The 27,807-nt window shown below is 42.0% G+C and overlaps 2 protein-coding genes across 3 annotated transcripts; one reads left to right on the top strand and one right to left on the bottom strand.

Annotated features, from left to right (window-relative positions):
* Nucleotides 1-273: 273 nt before the first annotated feature.
* ctage5 (CTAGE family, member 5) lies at nucleotides 274-15,807 on the top strand. Of its 2 annotated transcripts, none has more exons than XM_046856422.1 (29): nucleotides 274-544; nucleotides 773-906; nucleotides 1,298-1,390; nucleotides 1,482-4,935; nucleotides 5,289-5,582; nucleotides 6,495-6,598; nucleotides 8,582-8,713; nucleotides 8,953-8,974; nucleotides 9,071-9,159; nucleotides 9,491-9,562; nucleotides 9,972-10,082; nucleotides 10,173-10,244; nucleotides 10,395-10,499; nucleotides 10,646-10,768; nucleotides 11,301-11,397; nucleotides 11,499-11,545; nucleotides 11,747-11,837; nucleotides 12,232-12,370; nucleotides 12,703-12,804; nucleotides 12,926-12,986; nucleotides 13,190-13,225; nucleotides 13,358-13,425; nucleotides 13,525-13,595; nucleotides 13,702-13,836; nucleotides 13,961-14,068; nucleotides 14,282-14,374; nucleotides 14,525-14,571; nucleotides 14,698-14,839; nucleotides 14,935-15,807. In XM_046856422.1, the coding sequence occupies exons 1-29, from the start codon at nucleotides 436-438 to the stop codon at nucleotides 15,114-15,116; spliced, it is 6,333 nt and encodes a 2,110-aa protein (XP_046712378.1). In that variant the 5' UTR covers nucleotides 274-435; the 3' UTR covers nucleotides 15,117-15,807. The 2 variants fall into 2 exon arrangements, with proteins under 2 accessions (XP_046712378.1, XP_046712379.1); XM_046856423.1 differs by having other exon boundaries at nucleotides 277-544; nucleotides 1,482-3,096.
* A 4,683-nt stretch (nucleotides 15,808-20,490) lies between these two features.
* Nucleotides 20,491-27,352, bottom strand: LOC124390471 (F-box only protein 33). Its single transcript, XM_046856426.1, has 4 exons — nucleotides 26,765-27,352; nucleotides 22,585-22,695; nucleotides 21,403-22,070; nucleotides 20,491-21,025 (listed from the first exon to the last, which is right to left on the bottom strand). The coding sequence occupies exons 1-4, from the start codon at nucleotides 27,172-27,174 to the stop codon at nucleotides 20,754-20,756; spliced, it is 1,461 nt and encodes a 486-aa protein (XP_046712382.1). The 5' UTR covers nucleotides 27,175-27,352; the 3' UTR covers nucleotides 20,491-20,753.
* Between the last annotated feature and the right edge of the window lie 455 nt (nucleotides 27,353-27,807).

Below are 27,807 nucleotides of genomic sequence, written 5' to 3'. Positions count from 1 at the left end.
AGGTGAGAGAGAGAGAGAGAGAGGTGAGACAGAGTGAGAGAGAGAGAGAGGTGAGAGGTGAGAGAGAGAGAGAGAGAGAGGCGAGAGATGAGACAGAGTGTGAGTGAGAGAGAGAGAGAGAGAGAGAGGTAAGAGAGGTGAGACAGAGTGAGAGAGAGGTGAGAGAGAGGTGAGACAGAGAGTTGGGGGTCATGTTGTTTGTCCTGTGTGTGTTGTCACTTCCTGCAGTAACATGCTGAACCCGTGTTAATAATTGACTCTCAGTAACCTCTGATCTGTTCTCAGACTCGGCTTCGTCCTCAATCACTGCTCCTTCTCCTTCTCCTTCTCCTTCTCCTGCTTTTACTCCACTTTTCTATTTTGTATGGTTCTAGTGGAGATGAAGGTTTGCAGATGGAGCTGTTGATCTGACGCTCGTGTGAAACTTTCAGTATCATGGCTCTTGATCACGTCTTTATTTTACTGCTGTTGATCCTCAGTGCGGCTCTGCAGAGTTCAGGATTAATGTCTGATTATAAAACGTGTGGAGACGACGCATGCGCACGTGAGTGGCATTATTATTATTATTATTATTATTATTATTATTATTATTATTATTATATTATTATTAATTCACACAGACACTGAACGTTAGATGTTTATGATAATATGTAATAAATAATGGAATATCAGAGTGTGAGACGCTGCTATGACTATACTCTGATGTATGGTAATCACTGTATTATAATAGAGTGTGTGTGTGTGTGTGTGTGTGTGTGTGTGTGTGTTAAAGGTCTGTTGTGCCGTGTTGAGGTGGTGAGAGATCATCACGCTCAGGACTGCAGGTTTCTCAGCTTTAAAAAAGGCGACATGATCGACGTTTATCACAAACTCACAGGAAAGAGGAGCGACCTGTGGGCTGGAAGTGTGAGAATCAGTCACTCTTTTTTTTTTTTCTTCTTTGACCAAAAGAAAAAACATCATACACACTGATAAGGTTTAGAGTTTAGAGTTTAGAGTTTAGAGTTTAGAGTTTCATATCAAATGAAGGGGTTTATAGCAGATTGTCACAATGTTTGTTTGCTTGTTTGTTAGTTTTTAATGTTCGTGTAAACTCATATGGTTTATTTTAGATTTGTGTTTTTCTATAATAAAATCTAAACATGTTGCACTTGTACATAATTAACATTTAGACTTGATGCTTTTGTTTTAGCATCGGTGGAATTGATTTGTTCCAGATTAGCGTTAGGTTCAGAGATCATGCTCAGGATATTTCACGGTTTCAGTCTAAATGTTGATGATTTGGTTTGTGTTGCAGACAGAGAAGCATTTCGGATATTTTCCCAAAGATGCAGTGAAAATAGATGAAGTTTATGTTGATGAGAAGAAGGAGATTCGATTAAGAACTCAGGTGAGAACCAAAGAGAGAAAAAGAGAAAACACAAATCGGTTCTGTTGGCCGCTGCAGTGTCACACCTCACGTGTAAATATTTCCTTTTCAGAAAACAGACTTCTTCTGTATGGATGCTTTCGGCACAATAATCTCCAGTGAGGAATTTGAAGATTACGAGTTTGGAGATCAAAGTGGCGAGTCTGAAGAAGAATTAGGTAACAGTGATTTTGATGATCGAGTTCCCAAAGCACCTGAAACTAATGAGAATGTCGAAACGAAGCCTGTTGATAACGATAATAAAGACAAGGAGAAACCTGAACAACGCAGATCTTCTTGGATCGGATCTGCTGTTGGCGGATGGTTTGCTACCGATCCTGAAGAAGCAGGAAATGGAAATGAAGAGCGGGAGAACTTTAAGATCAGAAAACTGGCTTTGGATGTCAACCAGTTGGATGAGGAGAAGAAGGAGGAGAAACAAGCTAAAGTTCTAGACTGGATTGGAGATGGACTGAGCAACACTTTGGGATTTGGGAAAAGTGATATACAGGATCAAACTGAGAATACCGAGGATTCGGCCAGTGAGGAGTCCAGTTACTTACTGGGAAATGGAATAAAAAACGTTTTAGGTTTTGAAGGAGGAGAAGGAAGAGGTGACATGCCACCTTCTAAAACCACGAAACAAAGTCAGGATGAAAATATGCAAAATCTAAAGGAAGAGCAGGAAGCAACGAGTCTTAAAACAGTAACCTTGTCTGGGACGATCACCGAGAACAAGAAAACTGGTGAGAAGAAGCATGCAGGATGGTACAACAGCGTCTATACCAGAATCACAAACTTCTACAGAGATCCTGAGGATCAAAGAGAAACTAGTAAAGATGAAGGAATGGAGAGTTCAAGCGATCAAGCGAAAGACATCGAGATTTCCAAGGATGAAAAAAATTCCGAATCAGTATCTGAATCGTTTCCATTTCAGGACTCGAGAAGTGAAAAGAGGAGAAACCAAGAGGAGAAACAGGAAGTAAGCAGCGAGGATCAGACGGAGGAGAACGTTCAGCTCGGGGAACGATGGTATGGAAGCGTTTATAACAGAATTACAGGATTTTACACACACACTCCTGATGGAACTGATGCTCCTGATGAAACTGGTGTTCTTGATGGAATGGACGTTCATAATAAGAGTGAAGATCCTCAAGTAACATTGGAAAGCGAGGAGGTAAAGTCAAGCCGAGACAAAGAACTAGAAAACGCTGATCACACTGCTGGGAATAATGATGCAGGATGGTACGACAGTGTCTACAGCAGAATCAGCAACATGTACGGAGACACTTCTGATGTTCCTGATGCCATGGAAGATGTTAAGAACAAAGACACATTGTCATCGTCCATATTATCTACAAATGACCTGAGATCGCCTTCTGAAGGAGCAACACGTGATGATGAACCCAAACTGAGTGTCACAGATCCAAGTCTGAAGCAGTCCACTGATCAAAGTGACTGCAGGACATTAAAGAGTGATGATGATGATGATGATGATGATGGTGATGATGATGATGGTGATGTAGAAACTGAGGATTCAGAACTGACTGTTAAAAAGAACTCACAGTCACAGTCCATATTTTCTGTCGGTCACCTGTCAATGATGATCAATAACCTAAAATCACCCTTTAAATCCAACGATGCTGGAGATAAAGAAGAAAGTGGTGGAGAAAAGACTCCAGACACAGGTAAGGAGCAACAGAGTGATAATGATGATGAGATTAGTGTTAGATTGATGGATGTGTTAAGCGAGATATCATCCCAAGAAGAAGAAGAAGAAGAAAAAGAAGAAGAGGAAGCAGAAGAAGAAGCTGTGCAGGAAGTGAATATAGCTGAGGACCAAATCAATGCTGTAGAAAGTTCATTAGATGGTAATAAGCAGGACCTCGGTGGTGATGGTCAAAACATCTCCACAAGTTTAAAGGATGTCCATGCAGAGACAGACTCAGGCCAAAGTGAGAACGTGTTATCTGAGCTCAATATTAACAGAGGAACTGGTCTGGAACCAGTCTGGACCGAGTTAGCAGAACAAAATAGAACAAAAGCCCATGAAGTTGGTGAACAAACAAAACACTTTTCTGACAAAGATCAATTTACAGATGGTCATGGTGAAAAAGATGCACAGTCTGAGAAGGAGACCAGGTCAGATTCAAATCTTCATGTCAGAACTGTTGTAGAGAGTCTAGAGATGGAAGACGAATTTGATGAAGCTCAGGATAAAAGTGAAGAAGTTGATGTGTTACCTGAGCCAGAAGGGGCAGGTTTGAAGGTAGGGAGTGGCAAGGCAGTGCAAACTATCCATTCAGAGTCTGAACATGAGGAACATGGTGCAGATGTTGTTCAGGTGGAATATGATGAAGAAATCGAAAGTGTAAACGTTACTCTAATGGAGTATGATGAAGGAAAGGAGGGTGGAAACATTATTGAAACTGAGCAGCATGGAGGAACTCAGGTGGAGTCTGGTGGAGAAAAGGAGGGTGGAGTTACTCAAGTGAAGTATGTTGGAGAACCAGAAGATGTCGATGTTGCTCAGATGGAGTCTGGTGGAGACATCAAAAGTGTTGCGGTTACTCAAGTGGAGTTTTCTGGAGGACAAAACGATGATTCTCAAATTGAGCCTGATAAAGAAAATGAAGGTGAAAACATTTCCCAAATTGGGCCTGATGAAGAACATGAAGGTGAAGACCTTCCTCAAATTGAGACTGGTGGAGGAAATGCGGGTGTAGATGTTCCTCAAATTACGCCTAGAGAAAGTGAAGGTGAAGGCATCTCCCAGATTGAGACTGATGGAGAAAATGAAGGAGTATGCATTTCTCAATCGGAGAACTCAAGTGGAGGTGATGTTACTCAAGTAGCATCTGATGGAACAAAAGAAAGTTTTAATTTTACTGGAATGGAGACTGTCAGAGAAAAAGAAAGTGTAGACCATAGTCAGAAAGATCAGCTGAGTTTACACCCTGCTCATGGTTTAGAAAGCACTCACAGCATCTCTGAAACCAAACAGAAGCTGGAGATCGATCTGGATCTGGAGTCCTCAGAGCTTAAGGAACATGAAAGTGCTGCAGAAAAGCAGGCTGAAGTCACACCAAAAAGTGCACTAGATAAAAGTCTGTCAACTCCATTAGCAGAGACTGAAATTTCCAGTATGTCTGATGGAGATCAAAATGGTTACGTTGGAGATAAAACATCAGACGTTAAACCCAGCAAAGCAGCGACGTCTCCTCAGACACAGAAACATGCGTATTCTAACCTGCAGGCTCAACTCAGTGAGAAGGACATATCGGCTCTCCTGAAGTTTTTTAGTGCAGAAACGTTATCACGGCTGAACTTCATCATTGCACACCCAGAAGATATTAATACAGAAGAGCTCGCTGAGCTTCATGGCTTTCAACAAACTCTGGAACATCTTCTGGAAGCCAGAAATCAAGAAATCAAGCCGTCGCTTCAAACCACACACACTGTCTTATCCATGCTGAGAAAGAAGCTACTGCCCGTGGTAGCAGATGGCAGAGTAGATAAAAGCCCAGGTACTAATGATATGTATTTATGTGTACTACATTTATAAATATATTCAGAGTTATTGAATTATTTTTCTCCTTGTGCATCAGTGTGAGATAATTTCCCTTGAGGAACCCTTGAGGAACCATTTCTTTCACACAGATCTAAACACAGAGATATTGATTTCTTCTCACTGTTTGAAGTACAGTAATACCAGGTCAAGCTGAATAAACCTTGTACTGCCTTGTAGAACCAATAAAGAACCTCATATGAGCAGAGGAACACTCTCATGATCCAATCATCTGATGGCTCACTGCTGCTACTGGATATTTCAAAATGAGCTGTAAAAAACTTTCACACTTTCATGTGTCTCTTCAAACAGATTCAAGACAGACCAAGTGTGTCAGCGAAGCATGTGTGGGTACAACCAAGAGCACACAGATCGATGAGCAAGACATTGGAGAAGACATGGACATCAACATGAACACCAGCTTTGGTATAAACGACTCTGAGAGTTCAAGCAGTAAATCGCTCTTTAATGGAGAAGATGTCATCACAGACCAGATTAGAATAATAGATAACGGAGACACATTTGAGTCTCACCAGAAAACTGCTTCTCCACCGGACACTGATATTGTCACAGAGGAGATCCTCGCACCTGAAGAATCCCAAAATGGTAAATATTCCATTTATTACATCACCTTTGCTACTGAGTTCTGCATCGTGATTGGTCGAGAGATGCTGGTTAAAAAACAGTAACGCAGGGTTATATTAATATTAGCCCTAGTAACACGTGTGAAGATTTTTTTGAAGAATGGTGAACATTTATAGAAGGAGTCTCCAGTGTCAGAACTTTGAATCAGTCAGAAATAAAGCTCTCACTACATTTTCAGACATGAAGATTACACGTGTGTGTGTGTAATACAAATCAAATGCAACCAAGATGTGATAGTTATATTCAGAGGAACATGTTAGTATGACCCTAATGCAGGACACTAAAAACACACTGATAGCAAAAAGGCCAAACAAACACACAAATCCCAAAATGAAAATACAGTTTTCTTAATAAGAATTCTCACCACACACACGGTATACAGGATCTAATTGTCTTTTTGATGGAGTAACTGATGTGTATTGTACTGTGGCGTTTTAAAGGCATGTAAAAAAAGATATATCCGAGATTCCGAGAATAAAGTCGTAGCAATGTGAAAATTGCTGTACTACTGTTCTTTCCGCTGCTCCCACTAGGGGTCGCCAAAGCGGATCATCCATATATTTCACTGTACATAGTCATGTTATTGTATTTAGTGCAATTCTTATAATTTTTTATTCTTTTGTTTATTCTTACATTTTCTTTTTATTCTTACTTTTCTTATTGCTGCTGGTCTCTGAGAGCTAACAAACAAATTTCGATGTATCACTACAATGACAATTAAGACTCCAAGTCCAATTACGAGAATAAAGTCCTAGCACTATTTCTTTATAGACTTTATTCTTATAATCTTAGATGTTTTTTTACGTGGCACTAAATCGCAGTCGTAGTATGGTATATTTTATCCACTATGTGAATTTATTTTCTTTTTGACAGAAGTTCTGCTGGGTTCATACTGGGTTCTCATTGCTGAATTGACGAGCGAAGCGTTCACGTACATGATGAAGAAGAGTGCACACGTGAAACACGCTGTGAATGAGGTAGGAACAGAAATCAGATCAACCGTCTGCTCCTTTAAGACTTCATTCCAGTCTGGAGTTTTTTTTCCTTCTGTACACTTGACATGTCACCAAATGCAGATCAGATCAGAGGTTCTGAGACTGAGGGAATGTTGATGTTAAAGTGGATATAAATCATCAGGTGAAGAACATTTAGATGGATTCTGAAGGAGATCAGAAGGTGAGAATGAGAAACTGGTGAAAGGGAAACTGAAGGCTGTGTATGTTTAATGGACTGATTTGAAACAGGTCTGGAGTACAAGTGAAAGGCACAGGTGTGTTAATGACGTAATCGGCGAAACTTTTAATGATTTAAATATCTATCTCAATAGAATAACACCAGAATAAAATATTAGGTTTGAACAGAGGGCGATATTATTTTTCTATTCACTTTTAAAAAACTTTACACTTCTACTGTGACTACTGTGTGCAAATCTTCTGCGCATGCGTAGAACGCCTTAGCACGTAGCTACTGTGGCGTTTTATTATTGGTGACGTGTGGAATAAACCATGCGGCATTTCAGAGGGGTGTCCGCTCTCGTTAATGTTCAAGGTAATACAAGAAAAAGGGGGTCAATGCTCAAAAGGAGTTTACATAACGTAGTACTGTTAAAAACATTTATAATTTATAAAAATGCGCTTTGATTCTGTTAAGATTTCATGTTAAAGAGTAAGAATGAACGATTCCCCCCTTCGAGCGGCTGCAGTGCAGTGCTCTTCCTCTCGCGCACTGCGCATGCGCATGCCGCTATGGAGCGATAACAGATGGAATAAGTAGGGGTAAACAAACAACGAAATAAAAGTATCCTCTTTTTATATAAGCGTTTAATAGTATATAATCATGGCAGAGGGATTTAATAATGACTCCCATGTTATGGAGGTGAATGATACCAAAGGAAGCGCGAGCATTTATTACACTCTGGCGATGGAGAAGATCAGGGATGTAAGTGCCAACTCTGCATTCACGTCTTATTTATTTATTATTGTTATGATCATGGATTTTAACTTTCTTGCTTTAATACAATGCATTTTTATAGTATAGATTAATTGTATTGATAATGTGAGCAGTAATAATGTGGTTACAGGCGATTATAACCGCTCATCACTTATATTTAATTTTTTCTATGCCAATTTATTGAGTTGTTATTAAACACAACCTTCATTAGAATAAAAATAAAAAGTATTTCAAAGAATTTACAGTTGGAGTAAACTGCATAAATCCCACTCATATTAAAGAGGTTTCATTTTCATTCACTTTTCTCCCCTCTCATGTGATGAGTGAAAATGTGCACACATTTCTGCATATCTCGAGATTTTCTGATCTTCTGAACATCTCATGCTCTCCTGTGCTACTCCACAAACATGAAAGGCAAAAAAGAAACCCTGGTCCAGGGACGTCCACACCTCAGCAGCAGGTGTCACCCCTGAAATAATGACCTGTTTATTTAGGCAGCATTCTAACATGGCCTTTCCACCCACACCAGGAGTTTATTCTTTATCGTCTGCTTCATTATATATCAGTTGTTGTTTGTTTATTCATGTAGACACAAATGTTAATAGATGGTTTCTTTTTTATATTATTTCCAGTAACATAATTCAGCCTTTGTTGCAATATTGCAAATATATAGTCATGTGCTAAAAGTATGTTTACACGATAAATCTGGAATTGTGTTTCTCAAATTGTTGAAATATAACTCTATTCTCTCTGAACGAGTGAATGTGCTCTTGAGATAAATGCAAGAATCAGGACTTAAAGAGACCATTGGTGCTGCTTTCCACATTTTCAAGACGACAGATTTCTTTTCAGGATCTGTGTGGATTTCAGTTCGATGAGCGAGACACAAATGAAGCACTTTTTTGCGTGCGATTTTGCACTATTGAGCTTTTTTTTTATGTACAGGAACAAACCGTTCCTCCAGCACCTTCCTCTTTTCACTAAGAGACTGATCTGCTGTCTGGTTGCAGGTTGTGATGTCACTTCCTGATGATATCCGGCCCGGGCCTGATCTTTATGGGTTGCCGTGGGAAGCGGTGATCTTCACCACCACCATAGGTTTATTCACTTTCCTGCTGTTCACCTGCAGGTTCATCCAGGCAGTAAGTGATCAGTGACACCTTGTAAACCATTTAGTTCCCAGTGTACTGGTGTAAATGTGCTCACTGATAGAGACTCAAAGCACTTTTGTACATCACTATGGACACGGGCGTCTGCTAAAAGCCGCAAATTTAAATGTAGTTTCTGAAGAACGTTTTCTGTTTTGGAGATTCAGAAGTTGTAGAATCATGATTACGATCAGTTACAATAATCCTTTTCTTTTCTCTTTCTCTGTCTGCAGGTTAAGAGCAGATTATACTGCAGTAAGTCCTGTGCTCCAGTCTCACACTATTAGAATATTAACAGTGAATCGATTGCGACTGATTGGCTTCTCTTGCATTCTCTCATTTCGTCTCCAGGTAAAGAGAGGAGGATGGGACAGAAAGTGGCAGAGCTGCTGGAGGAGAAGTGTAAGGTTCTGGAGACGCTCGGTGAATGTGAACGCAAGGTGGGGGAAGAGAAATATCCCGGCTTTAGAGGCCTGATTTTTACCAACTGTTATTTCTAGGATTTAAAGTTTCTCTAGAAGGAAGAAAAACATCTCATCATCAAATAGGATCAGGAGCCAAAATGCAAATGCATCAAATAAGCCACTGAACTTTTCTAATATTCATTTTCTTTTCTTTTTTTCTTTATCTCAGCTACATTAAACAGAATTGTAGCTGCTCTGTTAGCTCATTTTGACCTCTGTGTGTGTGTGTGTGTGTGTGTGTGTGTGTGTGTGTGTGTGTGTGTGTGTGTGTGTGTGTGTGTGTGTGTGTGTGTGGTTCTCCTGACAGTTCAAGAAGCTGGACACGGCACTGCAGAATGGTGGACTTGCAGCCCAGGATTCAGAGAGAGAAGATTTGGAGGTGATGTTACAGGATGATCATCCACAGCTACTCCATTTTACGTTATTCCATTACAACCAGTAAATATTTTCCTGCATGCAATGTTCAGTCAGTTTTGCTCTGCAATCATGAGTGACAGCTTGAACTCCTCCTCACCTCCACACTATGGAAAAGAATGTGTGTATAGGACATTGTTTACTCTCAGGGAGAGACGACACAACGGGTAAAACGTAATCCTGTTTACAGTCCAACACAAAGCTGCACAAACATTTACAAAGCAGCAACGTATCAGTAAACCTGCACCAAGCACTGGTTCACCTCAGATTCCTCAACGTGGTGTAGACAAGGACCTGAAACCAGGCCGTTAAAGCCTCCAGGTGTTTGTGTTATTCATCTGTAAAAGTAAAATTGTGTGTGTTTGTTTTTAAAGGTCATGTCGAAGAAGCTGGAGGAGGCGAATGCTCAGATGAAGAGTGATATGGAGAGAATGCAGAAGGAACTTGACACTCAAGACGAGCTCAGGAAACAGCAAGAAGAGCAGGTATTATATACATTTATCACCTGTGACCTCTTTTTACTATTGAATTCCTGTGATCTGGAGGAAACAGACTCTCCTTTGTGTACGTTACAGCTCACAAACCTGGAAGAGATGTTAAAGAAACTAGAGGAGGAGACCACAGAGCGCAAATCACAGCTCGAACAGGTACACAGCTATCTTTAATGTCAGTAACACGGAGTCAGACTTCAGGTTTCACCATCACTCAGCACAAAAGTGCATTTCTATAGTATCGGATGCAGCTTCGCTGGAAAAGTGGGAGTGGTGAACTGATCATGTATAACGTTTGTGTTCCAGGATAAAACGACTCTGAAAATTCATGAGATGAACACAGAGAGACTGCAGAAGAAACTCCAGGAGGCTAAAGAGGAGAACAGCATGCTACTGGAGAGCAAAACACAGGTGTGTGCGTGTGTGTGTGTGCGTGTGTGCGTGTGCGTGCGTGTGTGTGTGTGTGCGTGTGTGTGTGTGTGTGTGTGTGTGTGTGTGTGTGCGCGCAAGCCTTAGTGTGTATTCACATGCTTATATGAGTATTGTTTTTTCCTCAGCTGGAGCAGGAGGCAGTGGGATGGAAGGAGCGACTAAGTGAGTTGGAGGAAGAAAAGAGGATGAGTGAGACGTCACACAACAGAATGATGGAGAACTGTGTGAATAAAGATGAGCGCATAAAAGTACATCAATTTATTCCTCTCTCTTTCTCTCTCATGCTTTTTACATTTAGATGTATGTTTACCTGCTAAATGCAAATAGTGAAGAGTGTCTCTCTCTCTCTCTCTGTCTCTCTCTTTCTTTGTCTGTCTGTCTGTCTGTCTCTCTTTCTCCCTCTCTCTTTGTCTGTCTGTCTCTTTCTTTCTCCCTTTCTCTCTCTCTCTCTTTGTCTGTCTGTGTCTCTCTTTCTCTCTCTCTCTCTTTGTCTGTCTGTCTGTCTCTTTCTCTTTCTCTCTGTTTGTCTCTCTCTCTCTTTCTGTCTCTGTGTGTGTGTCTCTGTGTCTCTCTGTCTATCTTTCTCTGTCTGTGTCTCTCTCTCTCTTTGTCTGTCTGTCTGTCTCTTTCTCTTTCTCTCTGTTTGTCTCTCTCTCTCTTTCTGTCTCTGTGTGTGTGTCTCTCTGTGTCTCTCTGTCTATCTTTCTCTGTCTGTGTCTCTGCCTCTCCGTCTGTCTCTCTCTCTCTCTCTCTCTCTCTCTCTCTCTCTCTCTCTCTCAGTCTCTAACAGAATTCCTGTTGAAGATGAGAGATTGGGATTCAGAAGAAGAAAGCTCCATCAATGACACAACTGGATCAGAGAGCAAAAGCTCTTCAGGTCTAAACATTAAATTCTCTCTGAATAATTTTGTTTTGATAAAATAGAAATGTTTGTAATAAACTGATCTGAATTCTGATTTGATCGTTTTGTTCTCGCAGATTTGAGGCAGAAACAGAAAGTGCAGAAACTGATCAATGCAGCAAAGGTACGATTCTGTTTGCCTTTAAGTTTTTGTGTCATGTTATTTCCTGTGTGTGTGTGTGTGTGTGTGTGTGTGTGTGTGTGTGTGTGTGTGTGTGTGTGTGTGTGTGTCTGCCAGTTCTAGTTGTACGGATAACATGAGCAATCCAAAGTGAAGATGACATGAAATAAACAATGTGATCACATGTTCTTATCTCCTTTACAGATAAGTGCAGATTTAAAGGCAATGGAGGAGGACAAGGACAGAGTGTTCGCTAAACTCACAGATGAAATCAAAGCTAAGGAAGATCTTCAAGGTTTTAGTTGTTTACTATTTACTGACTACACTATGCTTCACTCGACTCCTCCAGAATCCACTCCATGTTTTACTACTCCGCTGTATTATACTCCCCTTTACTCCATTTTAATATGCCGCACCTTAATACACTCTGCTTTACTCTTTTAGACTTTTTTCAGTATTTTTCAATTTAGTCCACACCCCAGTTTTACTCCATACAACTTCACTTCGATTCACTGTTTCCACTCCACACCTGTCGGGTCCAGTTTTTGGAGTAATGCTCCGTATCTCTGTATTCCAGCTTCTTTCACTTCCCTCAGCTTTACTTTTCCACCCCACATTTCTCTCCTTCATCCCACTTCACCCTGTTTTACTCCTCTGTAAAATCTCTTTGTCATTGTGGCTTTTTGCAGAGGGTCTTACTCAGCTGCAGCAGGAGAAAGAGTCTCTAGGGTCAGAATGTTCCATGTATGTCACTGAGATTGAGAAACTCCAACACAAACTGCAGATCATGTCTGAGATGTATCAGGAGAAGGAACTCAAACTGCACAGGTCAGCACTCCGTAGGAACGCTCTACACGTCCTACTTTTAATTCATTGTGTTTATAATTGCACTTGAGCCCATACATTTGATTACTGGTTGATTGTATAATCCCTGTTTTGGCATCATGAGGATTTTCCAAAGCAAATCCTTACTGAAGTCTTGAAATGACATTCATCTGATTTTACTTGAAAAAACTAAACAATATGCATGATTCCTGAACTGTCAGTAATCCGGATTATTTAATTTCCATGTAACAGCTGTTTACTTATAGAGCAATTATTGATATAAGGATCATTAAAAAAGGCTCTTAAATCCATTAAAATTTTTTTTTATACCCCAGGATGTTAACGGTGGAGGAGAAAGAGCGCTCGCAGAAAGAGGAGCAGCTCAACAAAGCTGGAAAAAAGATCAGCATGGCTACAGATGAACTGAACTCCTACAGGTGAGAATCAATCTGTAGAAATTCTTTCTGTAACGACTCGGATTACGTAGTGATTCTCATTCTGTAAGTAAAACCCGCTGATAATTGCATTTAAAGATGACAATTATTTTATTTCACTCAGACAAAGAGCCAAAGATCTGGAAGATGAGCTGGAGAAGACCAATCAGGCCTATAGAAACCAGGTACACCTATTAGCCACTCCCACTGTTTCGTCTTGCAGTGTAATTATTACCGATATATTTGCCTAGAAATTGAGCATGAGTACACAAACACAGTCCACAGCTGTACAGAGCAGCAGCATGGAGCAGATCATACAGAAAAGGACATCACAGTATAATAAAACCCTGGATTCTGAACCAGCATATATTTTTTCTGTTTTTTTCAGATTGCAGCACATGAGAAAAAGGCTCATGATAACTGGGTGAGTTTTTCTGCTCTGAATCATGTCTCACCTGTTTCTTCTGCATTTTATTATCATTCCGTAGCGATTCTCCACATACAGCAATTTATGTACTTTAGCAATAATCCCCATTCTAATGTTTCCTTGTTGAAGCTGGCTGCCCGAGCTGCGGATCGGGATCTCGCTGACGTGAAGAGAGAAAACTCTGTGCTGCGTCAGAGGTGACGTGAACCACAGAATCTGTGATAATATGTAATGAACAGTGTGCAGCATCACAGTGTGTAAATGTATTTTGTATTCGTTTTCTCCTCCGTGTGCAGATTAACAGACTGGCAGTTTAAACTGGAGCTGATGGAGAAAAACCCACAGGGTCCTGCACCACTTTTCAGGGGTCAGACATGATTTTTTCCCACAAAGATTAAAAAAGATTTAATACCCGACACGAGATGATTGTGGTTGTGTGTGTGTGTGTGTGTGTGTGTGTGTTAATTCTTCAGGTGAGAGATCTCCATTTGGTCCGTCTCCACTTGGTCACCCTCCCCCTGAAAATCGGCCCTTCCTTTCCCCCCCAACACTGGTGGACGGTCCTCCTAGGGTCTCCCCTCAGTTTCCCATGATGCCTGGCGGCAGAGGTGACTCTTAGTTGTATTTTGTTTTGTATCACATTATCATGATATAAAATAATTCAGGATTGTAAAAAGACAAATGTTTGTTTAAAACGCTTTACTTTACGTATTCTCTCTCCTCTTCCCTCAGCGCCTCCTGGTGGTGCAGAAGGTGACAGGAGTGTTTCTTACTCTGAAAGTGGCTCCCCCACATGGGAGAGAGAAAATGAAAGAGCGCGCAGGAGTGTCGGACCACCAGGTACACCCATCAGATCAGTTTCTGTTGAGCTGTTTTTGTGAGTTTATCTTGTGCATTGAGGAAGGAGTAGAGCATGAGCCCTGTATTTACACTAAACAGACATCACATGATCACCTTTCCGATTTCCTCATCAAACACAATAGTTTTGACCCAAAGATTTTTTTTTTTCCAGCCATCCCGACATTTAATCAGAAATGTGTGTGTCCATAACAGGTCCAGATCCAGGACTCGTGTACAGAAGACCTCTTTCAGCCCCGTTTTTGAGAGCGCCGCTTCCTCCTGAATCATACTACAACGAGAAATCAGGTAAAATCTGTGTCTTGGCTTCCACTCATTATACTGTACAGAGTAACACACGCCTCCTGATCTCTGCCATCAGAATGCTTCTCATGGGACTGCAGGGAAATATCTGTGCAGCTTAATGTTTTTACAGCTTCTTATATGGTTTCTCTACAGATTCATCATTCGGGGTTGCTGGGTTTAGAGAAAACGGGATCCGTGACGTATGTGTGCTTCTGTCCAAAAACACACACCAGTTTTTTTTTTATGATGTCTAATTTTATCAGTTTTAAAGTTGTCTAATAGATTTGTTCATTTTGTAAATTTTGAAGTTGGTGTGTGTATTACAGAGTGGACGCCCGATGCCTGGTGTTCATATAAGTGCAGGGCCTCTTCCTCCTCCTCCTTTTCCTCCAATGGACCCACGAGACCCTAATTTTCCCCGTCGAGGTTACCGTCCCGACTTCTTCCCTGCTCATCCTTCCCTGGGCAGTGAGTTTAATATACACTCACTTACACACTGACGGCACCTGATCCGGTGCTTCATGATATAATGGTGGTGTTTTTTTTTGTTGTTTTTTTCCCAGTGCTCCGAGGACCTCCTCTTCCTCCTGGAGTTTTCCCCAGAATTCCTCTGCCTCCTCACATGGCATTTCCACGAATGAGACCGCCAGCTGATCACATTTCACCCGAACCTTCATCCAGACCTTCACCCCCAGGCAGTGAGCAGCCACCTGAGCAACCAGCATCTGCACATGACATCATCTAATCCCCTGCTTCATCCCTTCATTCATCTTCTTCTGTCCTGTCTCCATTGTGTCTGTTTAATGCACCCTTGCTGACTTCCCCTAACGATTGTGTATCACACCGAAGGTCACACGAGTGCACTTGAACTAGAGGAGAGGAGTGTGTATAGCATGCAGAGACTTGTGGGTAATTTTCAAACTCAATCTCTCATTACTGGAATTGCTCACTAGAGTGAGACGTGAGATTCGATCAGAATTGATTTTTGAAAGTGAACAACGCTGCTTTGTGTCACTTCCTGTTCCTTTACTCAAGAGCTGACTTGATCATGTGACTTCTTTGTGTCTTTACATTTCCCTATTGATTTTATTTACTGTAAAAAGAATTGCCACTGAGAATAATTGAACCAGATTTAGTTTCTGGTACACGGCCACATGCTTTCTCCGGTGTGCTGACGGTGTAGATATGGAGTAGATGCAGGTCTTCATATTTGTCATATTTAATAATTTTTACTGTTAAATAATTAGCGGAACATGTGTAAATACTGCACTTGTATCATTACAGTATTGTAAACGTGTACATACACAGAATGTAGTGAATTTTGAGAAATGTGATGTAGAGAGCCGTCCCTGTTGTTTGCATATTTATAGAACGAATGCTTCATCACAGAAATGCGAACGAGAACAATAATAAAACTTGTCCTTATATGAACAATGTCTAAATGTGTTAGTAAATTCTTACAGGAACTACAATCTTGGTACTTCTAAAGCAATCCAGAACCCAAAATTAACATTAATCGCTGTTTTACAGCTCTGCGGTTGGTTCATTAATTGCCATGGGGCGGGACTACGTCCATAATTTAGTAAAACAGGTGGAGACTAGTTTCTAATTAAGATTTTCAATTAGAGAGAAAAAAAAAAAAAAGCCTTATAAAACTGGTGTTTGTGAAAGTTCTGCTGCAGAAGGCGCTTTTTTTCCCCTCATGAATCAAACATGTTTTTGTTCATATCAAATCACAACTACACATGTTTTATCATCACTTTTATTCACTGATTAAAAGAAATTGCATTCATTCCACATTGATTTAAATCAACAATCATGCTGGTTTAATCCAACACGTCAGTTACATTTAGTTTTTTCCCTTCGTTATACGGTGAAACAGATCTCATATCTCTTTTTGTAAATAATTAAAATCTCTCCCTGCCTGGCATGTTCACCCGTGTACCAGAGGATTTCCTGTTTGAAGATGTACATATAAAATCCAATGCTATGTGCTCACTGGAGACAAAAGAGCAGACACAACACACCTGCCCAAATATTACACTTCTTTAAGATGGTAAAACCAGTTTTTCTTCATTATTTCTTTTTTTTTGCAAAAACAAAAACGCATATAAACGTTCTCCATGTTCATAAACAGAACCCGGACACACAGATTTATATTAGATGTGGCTTTGAGGTACAGATCGTGAACACACGTGCCGTTTAGCGTTATATCGCAATATTCAAAATGAGAGTTTTAAAATATCCTGCACTGAAAAGCAGAGCTTATTTATTAACCAATCACACACTTTTACATTCAGTTTTAACCGGACCGTATTTACACAATATGACGGGAGTTAGCTCGTTCATTTAGCTAGTAGTTTTTCGTTCGCTGGAAAACATGTCTTCTGCTTTCTACACATTCTCTAACGGCACCAACTCTTGTGTTCAATGGCAAGAAAAATACTATATGTAACAGCAGCTAGCTAGCCACTAGCCAACATCTGGGCTCTACTGCAACAGAGGCAGCGTTGGCTAAAAAAAATGCTATAAATTATTGTATTGTGCCATAAACGTTAGTATGTTACACTAAGCGTTTTGTTTGTTTTGCATGAAGAAACAAAAACAAATCCTAGAGATGGAACAAAAAGACATTTGTGACTCGATGTGCAAATTTTACTTCAGCTCCGTCCTAAAGGTTAACAAGGTTAAGATTAGCTTAAAATTAGCTTCTGCTTTCGTGTTTTAAGATAAAATGTAAATTGTAGGCCGGAGAGCTAAATATTGCGATATAAAGCCTGAAACTGCACAGGCCCGACACCTATCCGCGCTACGGTGTTACCTCGCCGTGACGTTTATTTTTTTTTTAAGCAGCGCAGTGCGGTGTTGGCACTGCACGCGCCCCATTGATGGCCACTGCGTTATTGCAGACTATCCTGATTTTAAACAAATGCACAACATTCGTACCACGTATTAATAACTGGGGCCTGCTGGCCAGTCTCACAGAGACCACGTCTAAACCCACGGAACGGAGTCGGCTTCCGAAGAATTGATATCTTAAAACAATAATAGTAATCATAATGATAAGAAGAAGAAGAAGAAGAATAAGGCCAAGTGTAATTGCGAGTGACGTTTCTGTTCAAGTGACAGAAAGTAAAATGGTGAAGAGCCACTGGATCGTCTGCGTCGCACGGGTCATACGCATTTCCACTTGCATAGTTTGTGCTGATGTGGTCGAAATGCTAAAACCGGCCGAGAGCCTTCACAGAGGGCCTCCTGTAATTGTTTGCGTGCCTGTCTGTCTGGACGGCCAGGGTGAGGTCACTAGCCACCTGAACACTTGTTACTCGAAATAAAAAAGATCCATGAACTGCTCTAGGAAGAAAACTAAACTCCATTCCACAGCAAAGCAGAGGCACTGTTACTGTCAGTGTTAAACACCAGTCGCCTGACTCTCAGATCCAAAAATATAAGAAATAAAACAAAAGAAAAGAAAAGAGAAAAAGGTATTTGTATTTCATGCAGACATTTGCCCGTATTTTGACTCCCCAGTGGAATGTTCCTTACATGTCTCATAGCAGCTTATAGCAGGTCTGATAGAAAGACCTCGGGTTAAAGTACATTCGCTCTTCACAGTGAAAACAGGTGCATTTATATACGAGAGATCTACTGGTGTTAACCCGGAATAATATCAACAACAACAACGCCACAGCACAGCTGCGGAACCCCAATGTGCCTCGTTCGATGCCCCGGAGCGGCAGGAAGTGAGTCGAGCACCGAGCCGAGGCGTCTCCGAGATCTTTGGCAGCCGACAAAATGAAATTCCAGTGACTCTTTTTTTTCTTGTGTAGGTGCACACCGACGCGACGATATAATCACTTTACATTCTCCATTTCGTTCGAACAGATGCAGACTAATGATAAATGCTCAAATCTTTCCCATCTTCTTGTGAAGACATCATCATCACCACCACCACAGACTCCATCCATCCAGGGAGCATTTGGACGGCCATTGTGTGGTTTTTCCAGACCGAACGAGACTGAAGATTTTTTTTAACGCAATATCATGAGAACATCGTGAGTCGTGATGAATCGGCACGGTTATAGAGGCCTGAGCTGACCTTGCGCTTTTGCCCACACACACCCTGAGAACGGCCGTTTTCTGTTCACCGCTGAGAAGAATTGGTTCGCATCTCCTGCTCTGACTGACTGACTGACACACTCTCTCTCACACACACACACTCACACTCTCTCTCTGACACATACCACAGATCCTTTAAATATGCTATGTCAGTAACACAATACACACAAACACAAGCGGGATAGCTAGTCTGGATTTAGGCACAGCATGACGCCTTAGCGATTTTAGCATTCGTCTCGCTCTGACTCGTACAATGTCAATAAAAAATAAAAAAAAATAAGGAAAAATAAGGTACAAATATAGAACACTTCTCTAGGTTTTTGGTACGATACTAAAATAGAAAGTTGACTCGGGTAAACACGCACTAATCGGCATGCAGGGTTTTAAAAGGTTTTCTCCTCACACGTTCTCATGCACACGCTGCTGATCAAAGTGCAACCAAAACATGCTCTCGCACGCGCGCACACACACACATTCACAACGGGATTGTAGTTTGGCTGATATTCCGCCTAACACGCTCATGATACTGCGATTCCCATAACGACATATAAAAACAGCTTTTTTTTCCTGCGTGGCTTCTTCGTCCAGTCACGTGCCGAGAACCGACATCTAACCTGATGTTTCCATCAAAGATTTTTGGCAGCACGATTCAGATAAAGAAACAGAAAGCCAACTTTGGCCTTGTGTCCTTCACAGCTGAGGATCTCGACCCGCCCAGGAGGAGCCCAAGCACGCGACCAGCCGGGGGAAGAGAAAAAAAAAAAAAAAACGACCGCTGGATTAGAAATTAAAAGTGCACCTTTGTATGAAGGCTGGAGTTCATGTTCTAACACTGAACGCTGAGCAGGCCGTTTTAGTGTTTCCCCTGGTTTCCTGTACGAACTTTAAAAGAGCAAAGAAAGCAAGAAAACAAGAAGAAAAAAAAAAAAAGTGTGGTTATAATCTGGAAGAGAGCAAACGACAAAAAGCTCAGCCCAAAAGGTTTTGAGATCCTGTGACCCGAAATCTCTTTAGCGACTAGAATGATTGAAAATCCAAGTCCACAGTCATCATCATCATCATCATCATCATCTCTGATCTCCTACCTGAGACAGAGCAAGAGTTCTGAAATTGTGCTAAAGGACTCTTCAAGTGTACACTAAAAAAAAAATAAAAATAAAACCATCATCATCATCATCATCATCAGTATCGTTATTATGGAGAAATCTACCCAACAGGAAGTGGTGAGCGGAACAGAGCGGAAGGCTGCCAGGTTCCAGCCGATCGTTTTTGAGCTTCTCACACATACCTGGAAGACTCGTCTCGCCTGATCGTGACAGACAGCTGATAGTCCGAGGTAACTCCCGATTGAGATTATAGGAGTTGAATAAAAACAATAAAGCCCCTTCTGTCTCTGGCGTCTCCTTATCGGCGAACTAATAAACTCATAAGCGAGTATGTGAAAGCAGGATAATACAGACCCTTATAAATATATAGCGCCAATAATAATAATAATAATAATAATAATACTGGTTAAACACGGCACATACAGATACAGAGAACCCACTCGTACAGGAAATAAAAAAAAAGAAAAGAAATAAAAGGTGTAACTGGCGTTGGGTACGAATACAGAGCGTCGAGTTCCCACTGCGAAATAAAGAAGTAAAATAAATCAGCCTTGTCGTGAACGTGGAAGCAGGAAACAGCTCTTTACTCGCTCGAGGTGAAAATAAATAAAGTGTAAAACCAGATGTATCGAGCAGGTGGAACTGTAGCTTGTACACACACACACACACACACACGTTCACGTTATCATAGGGAAGGGTAGAAGAACTCGCAGTGGGTGTGTGATCAGCACATCAAACCAACAGGCATAGCATTAACACACACACACACACACACACGAAGGAAATAAAAAAAGAAAAGAAATAAAAGGTGTAACTGGCGTTGGGTACGAATACAGAGCGTCGAGTTCCCACTGCGAAATAAAGAAGTAAAATAAATCAGCCTTGTCGTGAACGTGGAAGCAGGAAACAGCTCTTTACTCGCTCGAGGTGAAAATAAATAAAGTGTAAAACCAGATGTATCGAGCAGGTGGAACTGTAGCTTGTACACACACACACACACACACACGTTCACGTTATCATAGGGAAGGGTAGAAGAACTCGCAGTGGGTGTGTGATCAGCACATCAAACCAACAGGCATAGCATTAACACACACACACACACACACACACGAAGGAAATAAAGAAAAGAGTGGGGAAAAAAAAGAAAAGGAGAGACTCTAGACGTTCTTGCTGAAGCTTTGCATCTCCTGGTGGAAGTGCAGCGTGGGGTCGTCGATGATGGCGCTGTTCTCCGTGGTGATGGAGGGTTGCCAGGCGCGGCCCAGACCCTGAGACACCTCTTTGACCAGCGTCTGCTCCGGGTCGCCCTTAGAGAACAGAGCCTGGTCCGGGTCGAAGTCGATGCTCTCCTTTGAAACGTCCAGGACACGCAGACTCGAGCCACGAAGCCGAGAGATGGCCACCAGGTTGTGAGACCACACCGTGTACCCTGGAAAAGGTTATTCAAAACATGCCACAATCACACACAGAGAAACAGCAGCGACTGAAACTGAATATTCTGAATTTAACCTAAAAACAAAATCTTAATTTAAACTATTAAACTAAAAACCCCACACAGACTCAGTAAACGTTCTACAGAAACGAGAAAACAGGATCTGAGTGGATTTTTTTCTAGTGCTGTTCGTGAGCAACTGGTGGAAAATAAAGACTTGTTTGAAATGATTTAGGACTTTTAACATCCAATTTAAGAATTTTTAAGCCCTAAAACTGATGTTTAGATTCCAGACATTTTTTTATTTTATTAATTGATTTTTTTCTCCCCGTCCGAGAAATAACGTTCGGACTGAAACAGAGGTGTGTATTCACCGTGGATGATGAGCACGGAGAGATGAACACAACGCCACGCCAGCAGCACCAGCGGGTCCTCGTTTCTGTTCCCGCTGAGGTCAGGGAACTGGCCGTCGTCTCTCGTGAGGATCATGTGCGTGAGCGTTTTGTGGTACTGGAGAGAGACGCGCTCGAGGAAGGTGTCGCTGAGCGGCGCGATGTAACTGTCCACGTGGATCCGCTCCAGAGGCAGACTGGGCTTCAGGATGATCTCCAGCACGTCGTCGAACACGTCGAGCGTCATCAGGAACACACGCAGGTCTGCGTTCTGCCTCGTGAGAGCCTTCAGGTCCGAATCGGACGCGACGCAGTCCAGAGAGTGGGCCTCCAGGGAACCTCCGTTGAGAAAGAGAGACAAACGCGAGAGCGGCACTCGGTTGGGGTCTGCCAACAGCTGGCACATGGAGGAGGTGAAGTCGCAGTAGTCGATAGAGAGCGAGAGCAGATTGGAGAAACGCTGCAGCTCTGGGGACAGCAGCAAGCCGGTGGTCTGGTGGTCCAGGAGACTCAGGTGCTGCAGAGACTCGGCGCTCATGTTGGACAGCGAGGACAGAGTGCTCGGGGTTAAAAGGCCAGGCATGAAGGAGCACGAGAGCCCCTTCAGCTGTCTGCTGTTCGACAGGAAGTCCTCAAACAGCTGCTGGATCCTGAGAGAGAAAATTGCAGAACTGTAATAAAAAAAAAAGACTCGATCCTCACACTGTTCATGTGTTCTCTCAGGAACTCCTTTTACTTCACACTTAGACACCGATAAAATACAGTTCAAGACTAGAATCCAAAAATCACATAATTACTGCTGTGATGTCATCAACGTGCTCTTCAGCAGGACACGAGGTGAAACTACCTTCCACATTACACACAAAATGGAGAAGGTGATCAAGAAGCTTCACGTAGAAAAACACACACAAACTGCATTTTTCTTCCATTGTTTGGAAAAGGGAACATTTCTGAGGAAAATGTTTAGTGAACCACTGAGTTGCTGCTGTTTTTATTTAAATTATATTCAAGATTAGAACAAATTCATTCAGCACTGATGTGGTTTTTGCTGCTAACAGAAACTGGATGGCCGAGTTCTCCAATTGGTTTGAGGAAACACCTCAGGTTCATTGTGTGTCATTTGCATTGTCTTTTGTTTGTGGCTGCTTCGTGATGTGGACTTACTCTTTAATTTTCTTGCCTCCTTTGTCGACCTGGCTGAGGTAAGAGCCGTCCTGCACGACTTCATCCTGAAGAACGAACAGGTCTCCATACAGAGTGAGTTTCTGCAGGTTCCTGTGCCAAAACAAGGAATTTTATTCGAATTTGCAGGAACGGGCTGAAAAGGATGACGTGAGCGTGTTAGAAACCTACTTTTTCTGACCCCACCCCCCCCCCACACACACACACACACAATAGGCCTTTATGAGAAAGAGCAGGAACATCCCTGTCTGCTGGGGCATGTAATAATGAAACACTGAGCTTTTTACTGGCAGTAGAATCCAGATATAATGGGGTTAAAATAAAGGCCCACGGCACATGCGCACGCCTGCACTAAGCTTTAACACATCACAATGACACAACGCTTTCCCTCCGCTGCTGCTCCCGTCTACATTACACTTCACACATCACACCGGTGGAGCGAATGTTGTGAATTCAGTAGCAGTGTGCGTCATTGTGTGCATCTCCGAGATCCTGACCATTACAGAGACGTACAAAACGTTCTTCTCACAACCATACCCAGAAATCAGCAAGCAAAGAAAATACAAACAATCCGTTCGATGGAACAGCAGCAGGATACACAGCGCTGGAATTCAACGCTCATCCGATGCAGACCGCACCCCTTTTAGTCCAATTAAATAAACTTTATCTGGGGAATTTTGGAAACATGTATAAAGTGTATCATAAACAAATATAAACATTATGTTTGGTCATATGCAGATTTTTTAAAAATGACTAATTTAATTAATTTTGTTGCACAACAGCTTACACACAGCACAATGACGTTTTAATCATAAACTCATAATATTTATGTAATTTACTGAAATACACACCAAGATTTATGATGTGCAGGATTCAAGAAATTACGTGTGTTATGTTATAGAGGATGTACAGTAGATGTAGGGGGCGTGGCCTAAAAAAGGCCACACCACGTGGAAAAAAAAAAGATTTTTTTTCAATTGCATTTAAGTTCCCCGTTATAAGCTGACCTGCAATTTTGTAAATTCCCAGTTTATTCTTGTTAATTCCCATGGAAAGCTCCCAGTCTAGTCCTAGTCGTAGAACAAACCGGAGTCAGAGCACAGCAGAGATAAAACCTGAAATCGTTCTGCAAGAAGTGAACAGTGAGTGTGTCCACCAGGGGGCAGTGTTTCATTATATACATACAATAAAGAAAACAAATACAATCCACAAAATTCCAAACTATGCTTTTATCTGCATTTTAGTTCTCATAATGCCAGCAAGACAGTCAGAGAGAAAGAAAAAAGAGAGAGAGAGAGAGAGAGAGAGAGAGAGAGAGAGAGAGAGATAGCTTAAATCAACATCAAGTCAATGTGACCGGTACGCACTGATTAGTGTTCCTCTATCTGAGCGCACTCGGCCAGTGTTTGCTGTATTGTGATTATACACACCATGTCTGTTTACAGCACGGTTTTCCAACAACTCAGTAGATATACGGGTTTACAGGGTCGTCCCGAAACGCCATTGCATCCTCCTGCTGCACAAACTTGAAATGTAAATAAAAAAAAATCGATGCGTCGCTCCACAACTGAAAAAGCGATCATCATTATTGACCAGGGAAGTTTCAGTGAGAACACCACCTGGTTCCTCCTGCCTCCAAAACCACCAAAAGGATTAAATGATCACGAGTGGAGGGAATGTTCCAGCGTCTTAGCAGCAACACAGATTGATTACATCATCGAGCGGTGACTGAAACATCATGTCAGGAATGTCCAAATCCTACTTAAAGGGTTTAAAGACTGGTGTGTGTGTGTGTGTGTGTGTGTGTGTGTAAAAACACTGTTCTGTTTAAAGACTGCAGTAAATACCTGAACCACACCAAGATCATCATCATCATCATCATCACTTCATGTTCATGCTGATGTCCCCATTTAAATAGAACTGACAGACGGCGTAGGTACGTTTTTCTGGGCCCAGACCTGCTCTGCATTTATATCTCCTCATTCAGTGAACAAAATTGATGATAAACATCATCAGTGCTTATGCTCCTCAAGTGGGTTGTGAGATGGAGGAGAAGGAACAATTCTGGAGTGAGTTAGATGAAGTGGTAGATGGTGTAGGAATGAAAGATTGGTGATTGGTGCAGATTTAATGGACATGTAGGTGAAGGGAACAGAGGTGATGAGGAGGTGATGGTAGGTATGGTGTTAAGGAGAGGAATGTAGAAGGGCAGATGGTGGTAAATTTTGCTAAAAGGATGGAAATGGCAGTGGTGAACACATATTTTAAGAAGAAGGAGGATCATAGGGTGACGTATAAAAGTGGAGGAAGGTGCACACAGGTGGATTATGTTCTATGTAGGAGATGCAGCCTGAAGGAGATTGGAGACTGTAAGGTGTTGGCAGGGGACAGTGTAGCTAGACAGCATCGGATGGTGGTCTGTAGGATGGTTTTGGAGGTGAAGAAGAGGAGGAGGAGAGTAAGGACTGAAAGAAGAATAAGATGGTGGAAACTGAAGGAGGACGAGTGTAGTGTGAGGATCAGGGAAGAGGTCAGACAGGAGCTCAGTGGTGGTGAAAAGGTGCTGGATGATTGGGCAACTACTGCAGGAGTGATGAGGGAGACAGATAGAAAGGTTCTTGGTGCAACATCTGGAAATCGAAAGGAAGACAAAGAGACGTGGTGGTGGAATGAGGAAGTGCAGGAGAGCAGAAGGAGAAAGAGGTTGAGAAGGATGTGCTGCAAGTTAGAGCAATAAAGGATGGAGATGTGTTGACTAGTGAGGAGAGTGTGTTGAGAAGCTGTAGGGAGTATTTTGAGCAGCTGATGAAGGAGGAAAATCACAGAGAGAGAAGGTTGGATGGTGTGGAGATGGTGAAGCAGGAAGTGAATAGGATTAGTAAGGAGGAAGTGAGAGCAGCGATTAAGAGGATGAAGAGTGGAAAGTCGGTTTGACCAGATGAAGCATGGAGATGTTTAGGAGAGATGCAGTGGAGTTTTTAACCAGGTTGTGGAAGGTGAGAAGATGCCAGAGGAATGGAGGAGGAGTGTGCTGGTACTGATCTTTAAGCATAAGGGAGATGTGCAGACCTGCAGTAACCACAGGGGAATAAAGTTGATCAGTCACACCATGAGGTTATGGGAAAGAGTAGTGGAAGCCAGGCTGAGAGAAGAGGTGACCATCTGTGAGCAACAGTATGGTTTCATGCCGAGGAAGAGCACCACAGATGCCTTATTTGCTTTGAGGATGTTGATGGAGAAGTATAGAGAAGGTCAGAAGGAGCTGCAGTGTGTTTGTGGATTTAGAGAAAGCGTACGACAGGGTGGAGAGAGGAGGACTTAAGATACGATCAGTCCAAAACTCTTTAATCATGACACACTTTATTTTTATTGTTTTATAAACAAAGACTAACAGCAGCTTTTATTAAAATAATAATAATAATAATAATAATAATAAGTTTAGGTGTTTCAGGAACAGGTGGATCTTCACCACGAGAACTTAAACTCCATCACTATTTACCTTTAAATCTGTTGATTTTAAAATTAAACCCAAACCCAGTTCTGATCCATTCATTTATTTACATTTGAACTACATGCTGCAGCTCCAACACACAGTCCAATCCAATCCAATCTCATTTACTGCTGCTGCTCTTCAGGTTCTCCTCTCACGAGAACTCATCATCATCAGACATGCTGTCATTTACCTGTAAGTCTGTAATTTCTAACCTAAAACCCAAACTGCATTTATACTGCATTATTCAATCTTCAGGCTGCTGTTTCTTATTTCCCCGATGCTGCTCTTCGTGTTCTACTCATCATCATCTTCATCTTCATCTTTATGATCATAGACATGATGTTTAAATGTTAGATTTATCATCAACCTGTAAATCTGTTACATAAAAATAAAATAAAACCCAAACCCGGTTCTGATTCATTTATTTATTTATTTATTTATTTATATGATCTCCAGTCCACAATGCACTCATTTACTTCTGCTGTTCTTCATGTTCTCCTCTGACTACAAATCATCGTGATAACTTCATCACCAGCATTATTATTAGATGATGTTGAATTCTAGTTAGAGGAGATCATCATCATCACCAGCATTAGCAGTAGATGATGATAATGAGGATGATGATAATGAGGATGATGATGATGATTATGGATGGATGGATGGACGTACCTGTTGTTCCTCAGGTTGCTGAACACACACAGCACGTGCTGCAGGTAGGTGAGCGTGGCGGTTCTCCAGCGCTCGTGACTCTGCGGTTCTCTTCCGCACGCGTCCAGCGGCCCGAACTCCAGCTGCAGCTCGCGCACCACCGAGCCGAACCGCCGTATGAGGAACTCGAGCCTCGGGGTGTCCTCTTCCGGTCCGGATCCCGACTCAGACCCGTGTCCCGGTCCGGTTCTGATCCCGGTGTAGAAGCGCAGCTTGAAATCGCTCCAGAGCGCGGGGTAAAAGACGCACTCCCTCCAGCGCGTGCACACGGCCGAGGCCCGCAGCTTGTCCCGCTCCGACAGGAACGAGAAGATGTGCACGATCAGCTCGCTGGGTAACGCCGAGGCCCCGACGCTGCCGCGCAGAGCCATGGCGACGGAGCAAAAATAAATAAATAAACTACGGAAAATAAAAAATAGATATGTTTATCTAAATACGGAGGAAACCGAATTGTTAGCCCAACCGTGATCCCGGGAGCGGCGGGGAGGAGAACACACCTCCACCCAAATCCTCCTCCAACAACAAACCCCACCGAGCTGCTGAGCCTCTACACTACCGGGTTCATACCATTCCTCCCTTCTTATAGGGGGGACACCTCATCCAACAGCTTCACACTGTACAGCTTCGCTTTTTCAGCAAAATATAACACTTACAATCCCTGTTCAAAATAATATTTAAAAGGTATTACACATCGTTTTTTATAATAATCATGTTTTTTGTTGCTGTTTTTTTACTTTAGAAACCCCTTGTTTTGGAAACGGTATCGTCCGGAATAGCGCTGTTTTTGCTATTCAGTTTATAACCGCTAAAGGGCGCTCTAACCCCCTGGTGTGAAGACAGTTATACTGTATTTTACAGCTAAACCACATCCCCTTGGTTCAAACCCAAATCATTCATACTTGGAATAAAGTGCACTAAACATGGTGTTAAAGTCTAAATCGGATCAAAAAAGGCTTTTTGGTAGCTATAGTCCGACTTCCCTGTGCCTCCTCCCACCTTTCTAC

The sequence above is a fragment of the Silurus meridionalis genome, chromosome 8, assembly GCF_014805685.1.
Source record: "Silurus meridionalis isolate SWU-2019-XX chromosome 8, ASM1480568v1, whole genome shotgun sequence".
NCBI classification, from domain to species: Eukaryota; Metazoa; Chordata; class Actinopteri; order Siluriformes; family Siluridae; genus Silurus; species Silurus meridionalis.
The sequence above is the reverse complement of the archived record's forward strand: the minus strand, read 5'-3'. Positions and strand labels throughout refer to the sequence as shown.